This window comes from Solea solea, chromosome 2 (assembly GCF_958295425.1).
Source record: "Solea solea chromosome 2, fSolSol10.1, whole genome shotgun sequence".
Taxonomy (NCBI): domain Eukaryota; kingdom Metazoa; phylum Chordata; class Actinopteri; order Pleuronectiformes; family Soleidae; genus Solea; species Solea solea.
Window position 1 is genome coordinate 3,101,317 of NC_081135.1, and position 17,986 is coordinate 3,119,302.

Genomic DNA, 17,986 nt, shown 5'->3' on the forward strand with positions numbered 1-17,986 from the left:
AAAGTTTGGTTCTTATACTAAGGTGAAAAGTAAGAATAAATCTATTATCTATTTTTCTTTGTCTTTTCAACATCAAGACTGGATGATTGGAGCTTTGAACCGTGACATAAAACATGTAAGAGATGAAGAACTTTGGAACAGAATCAGAGAAGGAAAACTGTCAGTACTGCAGGATGTTAATATACAAAGAATATTATCATATCTGTTGATATATAACTCGATTTTGCCAAGTACTTACTTTCAAGACCTGTACTTTCATACTTATATAAAGTAAAGTATGGTTAAATTAGTTTAGTTAAATTAGTAATCCTACTTATTTAAGTATTTGCATGTATGTGAGTACTTAAGCCTCCTCTGGTAAAGTTATAGTTACATAAACTAACACAAACTATATTAATTGCCATCTATTTTCCTAAATCTTTCATGTCAACATCACACTTTTCTTCTGGTCTTCTGGTCGAAATATCACCCGGTTATCGGCCCAGAGGAAAAGCACCATATCGGTCGAGACTAATTATGTGTCCTCTCAGTGAGACCACAACAGGTGCCCTCTTAGGCTCCACCTGTCTGCTCTCTTCTGCAGCGCTCTGGCGACCTAGAAAGCAGCCGTCATGCATTACAAGTGGTATGCCGATCCACCGGGGGCCGGGCGGCTCAAGCCCCCTCGGTCACCGGATCGGCGGCACCTGCTCGGCCCCGGGTGCTATTTTCACCCTCAGGATAAAGTGATGGGCAGCCGCCGCCAGTGCGCACGGACCCAGCAGCTCCAGACAGACCAGAGCGAAGCCAGGATGAAGTCCACAGGCAGCGAGCGCAACCAAGACAGCTTCACCTCCGACCTGGACGACATGGACAGCAGCACCGACAGCTCCACCGGCGGCTACAGCCCGCGCAGGGAGCCGGGGGAGGCTGCGGGGAAGGACGGAGCGGTCGGTGGTTGTTCATGTCCCGGTGCCGGGAGACGGAGGAGAAGGCGGAGACGTAGCAGCAGTGGAGGGGGAAGAGGCGGCGGCTCCGGGGTGAACAAGCAGAGGCAGGCGGCGAACGCGCGGGAGCGGGACAGGACGCACAGCGTGAACACGGCCTTCACTGCGCTGCGCACGCTCATTCCCACAGAGCCCGCGGACAGGAAGCTCTCCAAGATAGAGACGCTGCGTCTGGCCTCCAGCTACATCTCCCACCTGGCTAACGTGCTGCTACTGGGGGACGACTGCCGTGACGGACAGCCTTGCCTCCGTTACGAGAGCATCCTTCACGGCCCCGCCGCGCTCAGCGCGCCTTCCCTGCGGCCTATCTGCACTTTCTGCCTCAGCAACCAGAGGAAACTGGTGAGTAAATGTTTGTAAATGTTGGAAAACAAACGCGCAGCCATGCAGGAGACTGCCCTGCACCACACAGGCCCGGGTGTTTGACTTTTACGCACTATTACGCACTTTTACGCACGACCATAAAGGTATTTATATCGGTTCCAAAGTCACTCCATCTGTTCTGTTGGCACTAATATAAGTCGAGGCGTTGATGTTATATCCTCGGATGAGTTGGATTCACTGAGTGGCACCTGTTTCTCCGGTGATTGACAACACACAATGAAAACATGCTGTGGCGCCTTCAAGTGAAAGAGGAACGTGCTTTAAACGCAGTTGCAGACTGGATTATATGTTAAATTTAGAGTAGTATCAGTTATTAATATGTTGTTTTAACACAGTGATGCATTACACTGAATATAACCAGTTACTTTGTTGAATCTGTTCAATTTGACAGATTTGTGTTGAGGATTGAGCTCGTGTGGCGTCCACAGAACAATAAAATACACTGTTTACAAAACAAAAACAACTTTATAAAAGGGATATGTTTGCTCTATGAAAGTCACATCGACCTACTAAAAGAATAGTGCAAATACTAATACACAACACTGGCAACTGTTCCCATGTCAATGCTTCATTTTAATCCTATATACACAAGCAGTGGGATTAGAAGTATTTACAGTATGTCCTGCTGGGTAGGACACTGCAGTAAAAATAGAACCTCTTTCATATTCTACTTTTTATGTCATTATGTCTTCAGAAATGAATTTCTAAAATGTTCTAATTTCTAAAAATTAGATAATGATAAAGTTTTTTGTTTTTTTTTACATCTTTCTTAGATAATCTGTAATTTGTGGGAAAAAAAAAGAAGGGTAAATGTGTGTAGCTGGTTAATATCTTAAATGAGTTAAATGAGAGTTAATGTTGCATTTTAATATGCAGGTCATGGTGCGTTCACATGTGTTAAAACAGTGTCTCTTTGACTCCACAGCTCAGAGATGGAGGGAAGCACTCGGCTGCTGTGTGAAGCAAACAGCCTCCGGGACAGAAGAGGCGTCCACCTCCACGTTGTTTACATGTAAACATGTGATGTTAAAAAAAAAACACAACCTGTAGGAATCTGTACATATTATATATATATTAATATATTTATTTTTGGATTAGACTACAAAACCAGATATAGAACTAACACTGAAAAGCACTTTCTGTTCACTCTGTGTTTTGGTTGAGCTGTAACCTGAGCCGGTGTGTAAAGCTGCACCTGACATGGGGGGGGATATTTTGGTCCCACAGATAGTACAAACCCCCCCCCCCCCCCTCACCACCACCACCACCACCCAAAAGCTGTGTCGCATTCAGTCACATGAGGGAAACTGAAGAGCAGCTCCCGCAGCGGTTGCTGTCAGTTGAGTCAACGTTGCCTCCGAGTGCTTTCTGAAACATTGCAAGTTTAAAAAGGAGGCATTTAGTGACCTGCAGCTTCACTGACACATCACTGGCTTTTCACGTCACATCTCAGGGATCAGTGTCAGATCAACTTGGGTTTTTTTCTTTTTGCACTTTTCTTTGGCAACTGCCACTACAACAAATTTGTCTTTGTCCACAGGGACATTTTGTAAAACGTCACTAAAAAGCAAAGGTACTTTAAACTTTAAATACAGACAAATATTTCAAATTTTATGTAAATTGAGAGTATGAGTGATACGAGCAATCATATACATATCATATATGGCAGAAGGAGCCACATGGTGGCCCACTGGCCATCATTGATGTCCTTGATTGTCATTTACTCAGACTTAAATGAATTAGTGATCGGAAGCCATTTTATCTGCCCTTTGCAAAAACCAGACTCCTGGATTTTTAATAATATACTTGGCAGAAATGATTAACTCTCATTGTTCAGTGTTTAGTGATCACAGTAACAGCAGCTGTCAGAACATTAATTAACATCATTAATGTGATTTACACTTGATTTTCTTTTCCTGTCAAAACGGTTCATGAGCAAATGGCACATTCAAAAAAATACATATCTTTTTTTTGTTGCAGTGTGGTGAAATGTTTACTTTTGCATTATTGCACAATCTCTATTTTACTTTTGAGACACAAAGTGAACGTCTTGTGAGTACATGAATGTAGCACAGTTGACAATGTGACATCAACACACTGCCGGCCACTGATTGGTCAGCGTGCAGTATAGGCTTCCTTCTGCACTTGAGTTTGCAAAATTGAAAGAAATATAAAATCACTTTAAGAATCACTAGATCCCGTGACATGAATTACACAGCAAATATGGCTGAGGAACTATCAAGTGAGAAAATGTTGCACACTACCTCAAAGCTGTCACAGATACGAAGGCCTACCTCTAAATCGAATGTGTAACATATACACGACTGTGTAAAATGTACTTGAATACCTGACAATTGTACTTTGCACATCACAGATACTGAGAAGCTGCTTGAAAAACAAATGTATTTTTGTACAATAAAAACGAAAACGAAGTGTCCCCTTTGTTTTACTGTGCACAAATCATAAATGACTACTTTTCCAATTGTATAGATGTCCAACGCAACAGTGAATGAGTCTTCTCTTCAGATGTAAATCAAAATAGAGTCATATCCTTACATTTCCCTGAGAAAAGGTTTACATATTACAATTATTAGACTCAAAATGTGGTGTACTGGATGTGTGGAGGATGGAAAGAACGAGGGTTGTTACTGTCATCATTATGTTAAGCCCGCCCACCGACTCTATACACGATGCGATTGGCCAAACCAAAGGCTACCAGAGATGCAATCTCAACACTAAAAATTACTAAAAATTCTCACACCACTGACACGTACAATGAAAACAAGACTAACAATCATTTCAATAATCTTTTTATTTCATAAAAAAGTCAAATTGGTTTATATCAGATTAAAGAAAGTAGAAACCAATAATCCGTTAGCTGGCGAGGCATCTCACAGGGGTGCACGCGTCTTGTCACGCGCAGTTAAGGTTTGCCCAAAAGTTAAGGAGAAAAAAAAAGTTGGAATTTAAGACCAAACGGGAGCCAAAATATGAAGTGGGCAAAAATGAAGAGTCAAAATAAAAGGGAAGAATTTAAGAAAAGAAAAACAAAAAGAAACAACTTTGGCTAGTTCACACCATTTTTCGGCCTCGTAGTCACATGGCAAAAATGATTTTTAGTTCAGATTCATACAAGCAGCCTTGTCACCAAGATCAGATGGAATGTTTTGTATCCAAATTACAGAAGGCGTTACAACAATAATACCAAGATTATAATAAAGAGAGGGGGAAAAATCCAGGTTTTTCCACCGTCAGGTAATTACAGATAGGACAGAGCCCTTTTTCTTTCACTTAGATAAGATAGTTAAAATGTTTAGAGGTTGTGAAGCGTGTGTGTTTGGGGATAAAGTAGTAACAAGAGGTAGAAGAGTAAGAAGGGGAAAGACATTCTACTGCTCCTGCTGCTACTAGGGGGCAAAAAAGGGTGAAAAAGAAAAGAGAAGCCCATCTCGTCAATGAGGTTTTTAGTCTGCCTCCTCCTCCTCTGATTCGGACTCTGAGAATAAAAAAAACAAAAGAAAACTCTGGTTAAACAAAGTGTAGAATCACACAAAAAGGTGTGTCAGGATTTCAAATAGAGTTTCCACATCGGACCAACAAGTTACTCAATCGACTATGAGATTGTACTTCCAACACAAGGTCAAGCCATTAGTACATAACTCTCACTGTGCTTTTCCTGCTCCAACATGTCAGAATGTGTGTCATAGATTACTGCCTATGCCTAGAGGGAAAGCTGTGTTTTTTTTTTTTAAACTTACCTTCCTCAGCATTCTTCAGCCACTCCACGAATTTTTTCATCTGCTCGAGGAAAACGCTTTTCCCCTTGGAGATGTGGGCATCGGTGTACCACTTCAGTATGGCCTCTTCACTCAATACGTCGGCTATGAGGGGGGAAAGTGAGCGATTTCAGGGTTACGCATTAACAAATGACTGTTTCTTAGTCCTAAATGTGCTTTAAAAAGGTCATTGGTGAAGCTTCTTAATATTATACATTATCAGGGGAAATATGTGCAGAAACTACCAGAATCCTAGTATTTTTGCTGAAAATACGAACACATGTGGTCAATGCATAAGTTTACTTTCAAGGTTACTCGGCATCGACGTGTTGCATTGTCACTAACCTTTGTAGAGGAGCACGACTATCTTCTGAAAGGCCTTCATGAAGTGGATGTTGTCGTAACAGTACTCCTGGATCTTCAGCAGCAGGCTGAGCTCGGACAGACCCTGGGAGGTGAAGGCTTTCAGCAGAGGACTGTATTGCTGGGGAGGGATAATAAATAAATAAATATATAAAAAAAACAGACAATTATGATCCCACTGAGCAGATGTGGAAATGCACTGAAATTTGCTTTCGTCAAGTGATTTAAAAACATCATAATGAATAGACAGTCACAGCAAATAAAGCCAGTTCTATATTTAACACTCTACATAAAAAAATGTCACAGCATTGATTCATTTAAAAGTTGCTGCAAAATGCAACTAAACCATGAATCATTACGTACCTTTAAGAGTTTGATGGCTTGTTCCGTCACCAGCTCTTCCTTTTTGTTCCACTCCACGGAGCTCATCACACTGGTCCAGATGATGCTGATCATGGTCTGCTCGGAGAGTCCGGCCTTCTTCATCTCTTCCCTGGTGAAGGCGATAATCTGACCCAGCAGAGACGCAAACACGGCGGGATTAGTGCAACGGAAAGGAGCTCAATGTAACTTACTCTCCTTGCAGTGCATCCGCTTAAGCGGCACGTCTCAAAGTGTGACAATGCTGCGGCGAGAAAGCCACTGAAGCTGGTCTTTAACTTCATCAAGAAAGCAGAAAAAAGCCCACATGTACTTTTCTAGGCTTGAAGGTAAACAGGAAGGACATGATATCATTTCATTTCATTCCATACCATTATTGAATTGTTCTCACAGGATGTAGTGGAGTTTTCCCTGCTCCTGCTCGGTTCAAGTCTTTTTATTCATTTTATGAAACAAGGCACATTATGTTCAGGCACCGACTGCCTGGCTGGTGCGAGTGTGTGCCTGTCAGAGAACTTGAAAACCCACACTTACAATTGTTACTGCTAGATCTTTTTTTAACACTGAAGCGGCCAATTCAACCGAGTGACTCATGGTGCAGGCGCCGCAGTCACAGCTCAGTTCACCAGCTAGTGTTTGAACAGTGTCGAACAAAATGTTTCCAATGTGGCAAAGTCACGAAATTTAAGAAAGAGGACATTTGTCCACTAGTAATGTTTTTTTTTTTTTACTGGAGGAACATCCTGATATTTCTAATGCACCAAAGAGCAACTTTGAGACAACAGATGACACTCTTTTGGGCTTAAAGGACTGTTGTGTAAACTTCAGATTAAATGATTTCCTGTTCGCAGAAATTTAAGTAAACATTGCAATTTTTTCCAGCTCTACGGACACCATTTTGGACCTCACCTCCTTCTGAGGTTCACTATTGCCCATCATCTCCTGGAGCTCCTTCTGTAGCTCCTTGCGGGCACCGATAGATTGCTGGTTTCGGGCAAAGTCGGAAAGCTCCTTCAGCCCCGCGTCGGTGAAGTACTTAGAAAAATGCTCGCAGCTTCGTTTGTTGGCAGGAAAGAGTTCCTGTGGGACAGAGACATCTTTGGGTTAAAGTGCTTACGGATGAAATCATCAACTACAAAATACAACAGAAGCACTTTCACCACATTAAAACCAAGGGGTTTTAGTCGTTGGGAGTGTTAAGTGGTCATTTTCATTCAGAAATAGTCGATTTACCATCAGCCTGTTGTCCATGCCGACTTTGCGGAGACTGCCAGCGACAGAGTTGATGTCCTTTTCATTAATCCATGACTTGAACAGCTTGACTGCGAAGGCTGCAGACACACCTGAACAGAAAGAGGACAACTCTGGTCAGTGTGAACTATGACCAGATTCAAGTATACACGACTGACTTGAGAACAGAAACCTTTGAAGTCTCCTCTACAAACTAAATGAGCATGTTGACACGAGTTAACAAGCTAGTGGCATCAAACAAACATTTTTGATCCTAAAAATCGGTCAATCGCTGCTTCCTGCATGTGCAAGTGAGGGATGCAAGAAAGAGCAGCTCATTGCTCCAAACACCCTCTCAGAAGACAATGAGGCCTTCGTATTATTTACATATACACAATTTAGTTCAAAGTATCCATGTTAATTTGACACTTTCATTTCATTAATTGAATGTATATACATTTTGTGCAATTTTCGTACATTTAAATGGAATGTTGAACCAAGACCTTAACTGTAAATTCATGGATTAAATTGAAAGTAAACAGTGATCAGGTCATGACAGCAGTGCTGCTTACAGATAATTCCCCTTGATTTCAGGCCACAAAGTGCTTACCCTCTTTGACGAGGTTCTCATTGTAGAGGCTGTTCAGGATGGAGGCCGATATGTTGCCGTTGGCCAACAGGATACCGGTCAACATGGCCAGTTTGTTGCGCTCTGACTCAGTGAACCCTTTTAGAAAGAGGAGCAACTACAGGGACAGAAAAAAAAGCATATTCAAATTTGGTGTTTTGGGGTAACTGAAGTTACTCCCAAGTTGAAAGTCTGTGGAGGATCTTGTGAGCCAACTTCCTGCTTAACCTAATAGCACATCTCATGTTCTATGCCAATAAAAACAAGCAGTGTAACTCTGACTCACCAACACATGCTAAATCAACTGTCAAGAGTGCCAACAAAGCAGGTTTTGGCTACATCACAAGTACGTGCTATAGGTACAAAACACGTGCAGTCTCATCCTGTTAGACATGTTCCACTGTAGCACATGTTATGAGCTTTGTTTTAAGAAACTGCAGCAGAGCACCACCAACATCTGTTCTGGTTAAACCACCATCACCTTCTTAATCTCCTCCTCGAAACCCTTCTCCAGGTACTTGTAACGCCGGATCAGCTTGTTAAAAACCTGTTTTAGGGAAAAACAAAAAAATGTAACCTTAAAAATATGCAGGAAATAAACTGTCAAGGGAGTAGATCATAAAAGGAGATATGTCACTCATACAAAATCAGTTGCTGCGGTGTACCTGAGCATAAGCTTGCATCGTCTCCAGGTCTTCTTGTGCCGTGAAAAGGCAGAACTCAGTGCGGGTCATGTCGTCAGATAGAGTCCCACCTGGGGCTGTGGGGGTGAAAATAAACACATTGATATATAAAGTGTTTTTTTTTAATTAATTTATATATGGATTAACAATCCTTTAAGATTATCACACATCAGTTCAAGTTTGCATGCATGTTTTTTTGCGACAACTCACCCAGCATCCCGCCAGCCACCAGGATATCAAAGAGCGTCTCGGCATATCGGCGGTAGTCAAGCTTGGCGCCAGAGGCATCAAGGAACTTCGCAACCGCTTCCAAATCAGTGCCAGTTTGGTTCAAGCCTTGTACGATACTTTCTTGAAACTGAGTAGGGTCAAACCTCTCCTTTTCATCTGCAGGGTGATCGCACGCATTACAGGGAAAAAAAACGAAAACATTAAAACATAAGGCAGATTTGTGCAGTCAAATCAGAGCGTTAAGGCACAATTACGAATACTGACCTCTTTTCCTCGTTTTGAAACGCTGGCCTGTTAGCGTCGGCTTCTGCTGCTTTTGATTATTCATAAAAGACACCCTGTAGTGGATAAAGCACAGACTGTTAATGTTTACGAAAGCTTTGCACATTACATGTACGGACACAATTGAACAGTAAGGTGTTGCCTTTAGTTGTTGGGTGCGACTTGGCTGTCAGTAATAAAATAAATGTTTCACACAAAATAAACTAAAACCACAAGATTGATGTGCTAACAATATATCTGGTAAACCTTTCAAGACGTTTTGTCCAGTTTCGTGTACATGTTTCAAAAGCTGTGGCTCATGTATATTATGTGGTACAGTGGCTGGAAAATAGTATTTAAACAATGCACACATTTCTTCTAACACTGTTTTAAGTGGGGAATCGAGTTTTAAACACTACTATAAAAGGACCATGGTCAAAAACGGTTTGTCCTCGAGTGACACGACGTACGCAGTAATTAGAACGCAACCAAATCTTAAATTCAGATAAAAAGAATAAGAGAATACGTTTTTTAAAATTCCACAACCGACAACGAAATATCATTAAAAAAAAACTAAACACACTCGTAATTTAATTGATAAACACTTTCGTCTGCGAACAGTGAGCTATTACAAACAGCTATTTTTTCCCCAAAATACTTTGGTGCCATGAGACCAAACAAAAGACAATCCCAGCAGCTACAGCGGTGCTTGTGGGTGTTGAAGCACTGATGAGTCAGGTGTTATGACACATGCTGAAAACGCCACCAACAAGTGTGAAACAAGTAGATAACTAGTAGATCAACTGTCCAATGAAAAGGTTGACGGTCGAAAGTCGCTTCGATGTGACTAGCTAATTACAGGTTAGCAGTGCTAAATCCGGGCCTCACCATGCGCTGAACTAACGCAAGTTAGCCGGGGCCCGCTAGCTGCATAGCTTATCTTGATTGGTTAATTAAGACACTTTCTACACGCCGACAACCACCAAGATTAACTAGTTTGACCTAAATCGCTATCTACTGGAACATTTCTTCCCTATATTTACATTGATACAGAACGTTGTATGGTGGTATGCGTGATATAGGCAAGCTAATGCTAAGTTAGCTACAAGAAGCGAAGAAAACCAAAATTCGCCCTCCAGCTGCGTCGAAATAAAAACCCCCAACTGATTTTAGAGCCGCAAACCCGGTGTGCTATCGTGTCCACGTGAAGGCTACGGTGGTTGAGAACGCAGAGAGCGTGTGAATACAGGTACTTACCGAAATTAATGCAGATAAAAAACGGTTAGTGACCTGGGGGAATGAAACCGAGTGTCGAGTCTCTCAATGGGCCAAACAAAAAGACCTTCCCGTCAGGACCTACGCAAGCTCCGCCCACCGCGCATGCGTGTTTCGAAGGGGATTTCCTGTTATATAGTAATAATAAATAAATAAAAGATAAATATCAATAAACGAGTAAATTAATATTCTCGCAGTCTACTACCTGATTAATCAACACATCTATACATCGCCATTAAACATAAACGACAAATACATGGTAATTAAATGAGCACTTACAAAGTTCGAATAATAATAAAAACTACTATACTACTACTATAAAAACTATTTGAATAATAACGAATAATCGTTATTTTTATAATTTATAATTATTCGTTAACGCCGTTAAATACATGCATTATATTATATCTGGGCGTCAATCTGGGCTTTTGCTTTGGAATTGATAATTTTTACTACTCTCCACCAGATGGCGTCGTTTTAACCAGATGGCACTGTCACGAGTGCTGCTCATCATTGACATAATCCGCCCAGACTGTTATGATTCAACACAAAATGTGGATGTAGCATATTGAAATATTAAACATATTTTCTGGGTTTCATCTGAAATAGTGGCATCATGACACAACCCTGGCATTTAAAGGGTTAAAATCTGTGAAATCTAAATTTAGATAATCCAAAAGACTATAATAATGTACTTTTTATAGCTTGCATTCAAAAAGCAAATACTTTGTGAAATGTATCACTATACCAATATTTGTCCCCTAACATGTGCCCATTATCTAAAATAAAACTAGTTTTACCTTAACCTTGTAGAATCTCTGTAGATGATTATATAATTTGATTCTGTAGAATCAAATTAACCTTTTTGTCCCTTTTGTACCATTCTATTAATTTGTTTATTCATGATTTCAGTAATGATATAAAACATGCCAGGCTTGACCGTGTTTTACAATTATGAACACAAATGAATGGTTTAATGAGTGTCTGAGATTTCTTGGTGGACAAATGGCTCACTCTACCAGGCTTATTGGACCCTATTGTAAAACTTTATTTGATGCTTTTCTCATTTAATAACAAGGAATAAAAACAATTCTGTTAAACCTGGAATAAAAACGATGGTTAAATGACATTTTATACCAATAACAATATACTTCTTGAACTCTGACATCAAATATTTGCTTTGTATAAAAATCACATTTCCTAATTTTTCTTTTGATCCAGCACTCCAGCGTCCATTCTTTGAACTCCTGACCCCGTTGGCGACCTGATAAACTTAACATTTACAGTATATCCTGTTGCTCTCGCAGACCTTGTGTCCAGTGGATGAGACTGTGACTCCATGGTTCATCCAGGTGTGACCATCCTCCGTCCACAAGGGTCTCTAATTATCGATCCTCTTGGTAAAACAGTGACGCATTAAGACGACTACATAAACAATGCCTTAATTTGACATGACGATTATGATATTCTATAAAACATGATTTCTTCAGATAACGTAATCACTGTAAGCTACATTTAATTCTCACTTAGTCCTTCCCAGTTTTAGATGTTTAATGCCCATGGTTTGAATGATCCTGGTTTGCTTGCTGGTATCTGAGAAGAAAAAAAAAAGTATAATAATAAATAATCAACTGAAATTAAGATTTCATTTTTACATTTTACAATGATATCAGCATTTAGGTAAATTACTACGACAAGATATACTATTACAAAAACAACTACAAAACAATCTTTTATTTTGCATTTCTCAATGAAATTATTTTCAAAGAAATAACATTTTAATACATCTAAAGGCTGAATGCAACTAAGGAAACACGAAACTCTTATAATTCATCATTTGGGTTTTAGTGAAGATGAAGCTTCAGGATAAGTGCTTACAAAAAAAAATAAAAATCAACAACAGACACACAATAAGAACACACAGTATAAAATACAAATACAATTTTTTTAAATTTTGAATAAATACCCAGACAAAAGTGTGAATTGTGCTGATAAAAGTTGAATCAGAACAAACACATTTCACTATAATTACCTTCTGTGTGAACACTGATGCACAGGCTAGACACGCCCTCTCTGGTGTCGAAGGGCTGTCCAGGGAAAATGGTCCGACGAGACCGGACTCTGAGCGAGCTGCGGCCACGGCGTCTTTGATGGCGAAAAACACCGAACTGCCCAGGAAAAGAACGGGTTCCCCCATGCCCTGCGTGGTCAAAGAATCATCAGAAATGCTACTTCAATCAGTGACAGCAGAAATGGAACAATGAACAAAGACAATCCTAAAACCTTTGAGGAGTAGATGGCGAGGGGGTTGTCCGAGTCGGGCAGCAGATAGACGTTGAATTGAAGCGGCAAATCGCAAACGGCGGGGATCTTATACTGAGAGGGGCCTCGAGTATACAGGAGCCCAGAGGGGGAAAACTTCAGCTCCTCCATGGTGTAGAGACCCAAACCCTGCATGAAGGATCCTTCAATCTGAGCGGTCAAAGAAGAGATGAAAAAAAAGATGTCACACTTGAAAATACAAAAGATACAGACACAAGTGACACTGTTCCTTTTGGATCACACAGCAGAGTGTCTGCTTGGTAGAGATGCAACTAACGATTATTTCCATAATCGATTCATCTGTCGATTATTAATCATTTGATCCATAAAATGTCAGAAAACCTTAAAAGATGTTGATCTGTGTTCGTCAAACGTGGAAATAACCATGTTCTTAAATGTCTTGTTTTGTCCACAAACCAAAATGAGTGACTTTTAATGATTTCTTTGTTATATTCACATTTAAGGAGCTTAAACAATCGGAAATCTTGTTTTAATCATGAAAAAAGCTTTGGACCGATTAATCGATAATCCAGTGACTCGTGTTACCTGTCCAATGTCCACAGAGGGGTTGACACTCCTGCCATTGTCGGCCACAATGTCTGTCCTCACAGTCTGCAGGATTAAAAAGAATCGTCTCTCAGACTTTGTCTTCACAAATTAAAAAAAACAAAAAACTTCAAAAACAGAAAATTTGGCATAAAGATTATAAATGTGTGAGTTTTGACCCTGTAGTCTCCTGTGAGGCAGTCCAGCTCCACCTCACAGCAACACGCTCCAAACATGAAGTATGCAAAAGGCTGGCCCTCCATCTTGTCCCAGTCCATGTAAGTGTCTGGACCTCTGAGGACAACACAGGACAGACAGTGTTAACACAGTGTTTATTGGTCAAAGACACAAGTCTGTATGCGTCTCACCTGGAGAATCCAGTCGCTGATAAACTGATTTTCGCGAAAAAGCCTTCTTGGATCTGACAAAAAAATAATAATAATCAGATTCAAGTCTGACTTTTCATCAGAATGCTGCATTTTCTTAGGTCATCCCACCCAGCTTTCCCATGGTCCTTTGGGGTTCTTCTCCCTGATTGGCTCCAGGCGCTGGTACAGAATCTGGCAGGCATTCTGAACGAGAGTGAAATGGGTCAAATTATTATGAATTATTCATTTAATTTGGTGAAGTTTGACAAAATACTTTTACGACAGGAAGTGGACTTCACCTTGACGGCCATGCCGTTGCTGTCAGTGCCAAAGGAAGCGGCAGAGGGGCAGCTGTTGGGAACAGTGTTGGTGCTGGTTTCACTGATGTGAATCTTAGAAGCTGGAATATGAAGCTCCCGACTTGCAACCTAGCAGCACACAGGAGACAAGATAAGCCAGGATGATTTCACCTTTGCTGCTTAAATCAACTTCTGCAGAGACCTGCAAAGTACCTGCTGCATTTTCGTGTGGATTCCCTGACCCATCTCTGTCCCACCGTGAGTCACCAGGACGGATCCGTCTTTATAGATGTGGACCAGAGCCGCAGCCTTTTACATGAAAGCATGTTGTAACACTTCATTTTCATGGACTGATATCAGAGATGACGCGACAAAAACTGAATCCCAGACCTGATTCAAGAAGCTCTCACAAAACCCAATGCCATATTTAATGGGGATGATGGAAATCCCCCTCTTCTTCCAGCGGCTCTGCTGGTTAAACTGCTCGATGGCTCCGCGGCGGGCGTCGTAGTCAGACTTGGCCTTACACTGCTCCCAGCAACGCAGCATGTTCTCTGCGCTGAACTCAAACTTGTAATGAGTGAGTGAAAGCCCCTTGTACATGTTGGTCTCCCGAATCTGAGGTTAAAAAAAGGAAGTAAAGTGTTATCTCTAAACAAATAGATGATTAAAACGTGCGTGTTTTGAGGAGCTGAAGATATGACCTGGTCTGCAGGGCGTCCCAACACCATGGCCACATCGTTAAACATGTTCTCCACGACAAAGATGCTCTGCGGCACACCAAAGCCCCTGAAAGCAGTGTTGGAGGGCAGGTTTGTCCTGCAGGCAGCACCACGACCTCGGAGGTTGGGGATATTGTAAGCGTTGTCCACGTGGAACAGTATCTTCTCAACCACCTGCAAAAAGGAAATGATTGCGCATGTGATGCTTTGTCACGGACTGACCGGTCACTTTTAAGAAACAAGCAGAAGCTGTTTCTCACCCACCAGAGTCGATTCATCCACCATGTTTCCAGCATTGGTGTAGTACTGGAGATCTGCAGCCACGATCCTTCCGTCATTCATGAAGCCAACCTAAAAGCAAGCAGCTGTCAAGTGCCAGAGAATCTTCACGTGTGCACTAAAGGTTCAGTTGTCACAGTATTTCCTTTGATTGAAAAGTTAATAAAAGTAGCTAGAATTTCAAAAAAGAAAAGGAAAAAACAAGATGAAACATATTCTTTTAAGGGCAGATTTTTGTTGCTTGATATAAATTTCTTGTATTTCTTTAATTAATTAGTACTGATTCAAATTAAGAAGGTTGCTGGTTCGCGTCCGAGTCCTGGTCTTTCTGTGTGGAGTTTGCATGTTCTCCCTGTGTGTGTACTGATTTTCGCAGAGTTCCAAAAACGTGCAAAGGTCAAGTGGACACTCTAAAGTGTCCAGGGTTCCCAACGTCAGCTGGGATTGGCACCAGCAGCCAACGTGGAGGATAAAATGGCAGACAACAGATGGATTGATGGATGATTGACATTGAAATAAAGGGTTGTACCTTGTACTTTCCCAGGACAGGGTGACGAGCTCCTGTAATCAGCATGTCCTCACCTCTGTCCAGAACACAGCGGACTGCTCGATTGGTCCTGAACACATAAAAAAGAGAAAAAAGATTCCAGGCTTTTTCTTTTTTATCATTTAATCTCATTTCTTAAAATTCACTCCGGTGTGACTCACTTCCACGCAGCCACAGAGGTGATACTAGCCAGAATGGCTGTTTTGGTGACCTTCCCTCCGAACGCTCCACCGATCCTCTTGGTGTGACAGGTGACTCTGTTGGACGGGATGTCTAGCGTCTCTGCTACTGCCGTCTGCAGTCAGGAACAAAAACAAACAAACAAAGGACTCACACTTAAAAAAGAGTTTTAGAAGCACATGTCATAATCCTGGCGTCTCCATGCACCTGAGTAAAAGTCGGCCACTGAGTGGAGACGTAAACATTAAACTCCGCCTCCTCTCCGACAGGAACAACCAGCATAGACTGAGTCTCCATGTAGAAATGCTCCTGTCCACCTATTCGAACCTCGCCTGAGGAAAATGAAATAAGATGAAGACATGAGATGAAGACGGAAAAAGCACCTGAGACAAATTGTATTTTAACAAATTTGTTGTTCTTGTCATTTTAAAATGTGTTAGTGTTAATGATCTTCCTCAATTTTTACCTTCAAACGTCTGATCAACACTTTTAAAAGCCTCCGTTACGTTTCCTCTCTCAATCGTCCTCCGAGGCTCAAAGAAAGACGACTTCTCAACAGCTTCCTGTCATGGAGGAGGAAGAACATCTGCGCTGACACTCAGTGACGTGTATTCTAAATGTGCTTTGGTGAGACAAGACTCGACAGAACGACAAAAAGTTCACTTTTCTCTCATTTCTCACAGACCTCTATGGTGAAAACAGGCTCTGGTAAATCTTCATAGCTGATTTTCACAGCTGCTGCGGCTCGTTTGGCGTGTGCTCTGGTATCAGCGAGCACTGCACATATCATCTGACCGACGCAGGACACCTGAGGATACACAGCAATGAAGATCATTGCCCTTTGTAGTGTGGGGAGTGTCAAAGGAATACTGTCGGTGGGAATGCATACAGCAGAGTTTCTGGCCAGGCGTTTACCTCTTTCTCAGCAAGCAGCTCCTCATCATAACCGTCATGGGTTCGAACTTTCTTTCCAGGAATATCTCCAGCTGTGACCACGTCGACGACACCAGGAACCTGCAGAGCTTCACTCACGTCCAGACCCCTGTTGGACACAAGTCTCAATACCAAAAAAAAGGAAGTGATCTTACACATGAGACAGTTTGAATGATCACTTACGTGATCTTAGCGTGTGCTCGAGAGCTGGTGACCAGAGCCAGGAAGAGCTCCCCCTCTGTTCTGGGGATGTCGTCACAGTAGACGGCTTCACCTGTGGCCTGGCTGATGGCAGAGCGATGCATGATGGGACGCCCCACTGAGTCCTGGTTGCTCTGGTCCTTTGACACATTCTGCAAAAGGAGAAGAGAAGCATTAACTTAAGATAAGGGGGGCTACACATAATTTAAAATGTCTTCTTTGTTTTTGGACCTGAAATTCCTGCAGGCCGGGTTGGATCTCTCTGGGTAAAGGTTGGATCGGCATCTTCTCAGAACCCTCGTCTGTGATCACATTCATTTCTCTGAGCTTCTGCAAGATCTCCAGGTAAAACTTGAAGAGGAAGCTGAGAGTCAACGACTGCCGGAACTCTACTTTTCCTCCTGGAGCTGAAGGAGGCAGTGTCAACTCTTCCAGGAGGATGCCATAGACCGGGCTGAGAGTGTCATCGTTCCATGGCCTGATGGCAAAAATGGGAATGGTTTTAACTTCTATGCAAAGAAAATATATCATGATTAAAGGGCAGCAGACGGTGAAAGAAAGGAGAAAAATGAGAATGAAATTATAACAGAGAAGACTTTTAATCCACTTCTTATAAAACGTCAATTTGGCTAAATGATTCCATGACAAGTAAGATTTATCACCCTCACTTTGCAATGAGGGCTGCGCAGGTTTTGGCAGGACACACAGTGGTCGGTCCCATTCCTCCGTAGTAAATACTGACGTCCTCCACGACTCTGGATCCCTCAGAGAAGAGCACGCGCATCCCGGTCGTCACGGTGGCAAAGGCGCTCTCCTTCCTCGGAGCCTGACGGAAAGCTCGGACAAACTCCCCCTGCAGGACAAACATGGCAGGACATTATTTATTTACATGATAATGGCTGTGGAATACATTTAATAATGGATAAAGAGGGGGAAAAGGTGTTCTTTAACGATTCTTAATTCAAGCATTTATTTAAAAATTCTCAAAGTGACCAAAACCACAGAAATTCACTTAAACTTTCCACTTTTTAACTCTTAATTTAAAATGTATTGTTATTTTAAATGATTTAAATGTGTTTTTATTGTTAGTGTAATCAGTGTTGTTTTGTCATCTGTAATTGGTGATCCAAAGATAAAGACTTTACTGCATTAAAGGAAGAACATTTGAACATGTGTGATTTCTTTTTCTTGTTTTTCAAAGGGCACACGGATCGGTTAGTGTTTGAGTTAGGTTTAAGAACGTGTGTACCTTTCTGGAGAAGGGAATGAAAACAGAGACAACGATCTCTTCCGGTTTCAGGACGGTTTTCCCAAAGCTCACAAAGAAGTCCTGATTCAGGACCACCTCTCGTTTTCCTCCTGGTGGATTCGAACACAACCTCTTGTTAAGT

The 17,986-nt window shown here is 41.6% G+C and overlaps 3 protein-coding genes across 7 annotated transcripts in view; 1 reads left to right on the plus strand and 2 right to left on the minus strand.

Annotated features, from left to right (window-relative positions):
* The first annotated feature begins 151 nt into the window (after nucleotides 1-151).
* si:ch211-246m6.4 (transcription factor 15) lies at nucleotides 152-3,802 on the plus strand. The gene is made up of 2 exons (XM_058622513.1): nucleotides 152-1,328; nucleotides 2,296-3,802. The coding sequence occupies exons 1-2, from the start codon at nucleotides 612-614 to the stop codon at nucleotides 2,329-2,331; spliced, it is 753 nt and encodes a 250-aa protein (XP_058478496.1). The 5' UTR covers nucleotides 152-611; the 3' UTR covers nucleotides 2,332-3,802.
* A 362-nt stretch (nucleotides 3,803-4,164) lies between these two features.
* Nucleotides 4,165-10,308, minus strand: bzw1a (basic leucine zipper and W2 domains 1a). Its single transcript, XM_058622512.1, has 12 exons — nucleotides 10,181-10,308; nucleotides 8,927-9,000; nucleotides 8,642-8,818; nucleotides 8,414-8,508; nucleotides 8,230-8,295; nucleotides 7,731-7,866; nucleotides 7,124-7,233; nucleotides 6,800-6,970; nucleotides 5,873-6,019; nucleotides 5,492-5,630; nucleotides 5,129-5,251; nucleotides 4,165-4,866 (listed from the first exon to the last, which is right to left on the minus strand). Exons 2-12 carry the CDS (start codon nucleotides 8,988-8,990, stop codon nucleotides 4,835-4,837), a joined length of 1,260 nt encoding a protein of 419 aa, XP_058478495.1. The 5' UTR covers nucleotides 8,991-9,000; nucleotides 10,181-10,308; the 3' UTR covers nucleotides 4,165-4,834.
* Nucleotides 10,309-11,228: 920 nt separating this feature from the next.
* The window catches only part of aox6 (aldehyde oxidase 6), a 29,097-nt gene continuing 22,339 nt past the window's right edge, over nucleotides 11,229-17,986 (minus strand). For 2 of the 5 annotated variants that reach the window (XM_058618094.1, XM_058618058.1), the window contains 22 exons: nucleotides 17,845-17,954; nucleotides 17,264-17,448; nucleotides 16,827-17,073; nucleotides 16,578-16,747; nucleotides 16,377-16,503; nucleotides 16,147-16,269; nucleotides 15,928-16,024; nucleotides 15,669-15,793; nucleotides 15,443-15,576; nucleotides 15,264-15,351; nucleotides 14,720-14,806; nucleotides 14,438-14,629; nucleotides 14,124-14,351; nucleotides 13,947-14,042; nucleotides 13,734-13,862; nucleotides 13,564-13,638; nucleotides 13,435-13,487; nucleotides 13,246-13,360; nucleotides 13,067-13,132; nucleotides 12,482-12,670; nucleotides 12,231-12,398; nucleotides 11,229-11,791 (listed from right to left, as the gene is read on the minus strand). In XM_058618094.1, the coding sequence (XP_058474077.1) occupies nucleotides 11,741-11,791; nucleotides 12,231-12,398; nucleotides 12,482-12,670; nucleotides 13,067-13,132; nucleotides 13,246-13,360; nucleotides 13,435-13,487; nucleotides 13,564-13,638; nucleotides 13,734-13,862; nucleotides 13,947-14,042; nucleotides 14,124-14,351; nucleotides 14,438-14,629; nucleotides 14,720-14,806; nucleotides 15,264-15,351; nucleotides 15,443-15,576; nucleotides 15,669-15,793; nucleotides 15,928-16,024; nucleotides 16,147-16,269; nucleotides 16,377-16,503; nucleotides 16,578-16,747; nucleotides 16,827-17,073; nucleotides 17,264-17,448; nucleotides 17,845-17,954 (2,855 nt within the window). In that variant the 3' untranslated portion in view covers nucleotides 11,229-11,740. The remainder of the gene's footprint in view (nucleotides 11,792-12,230; nucleotides 12,399-12,481; nucleotides 12,671-13,066; nucleotides 13,133-13,245; nucleotides 13,361-13,434; nucleotides 13,488-13,563; nucleotides 13,639-13,733; nucleotides 13,863-13,946; nucleotides 14,043-14,123; nucleotides 14,352-14,437; nucleotides 14,630-14,719; nucleotides 14,807-15,263; nucleotides 15,352-15,442; nucleotides 15,577-15,668; nucleotides 15,794-15,927; nucleotides 16,025-16,146; nucleotides 16,270-16,376; nucleotides 16,504-16,577; nucleotides 16,748-16,826; nucleotides 17,074-17,263; nucleotides 17,449-17,844; nucleotides 17,955-17,986) is intronic. The other 3 variants (XM_058618077.1, XM_058618071.1, XM_058618067.1) reach the window with 2 other exon arrangements.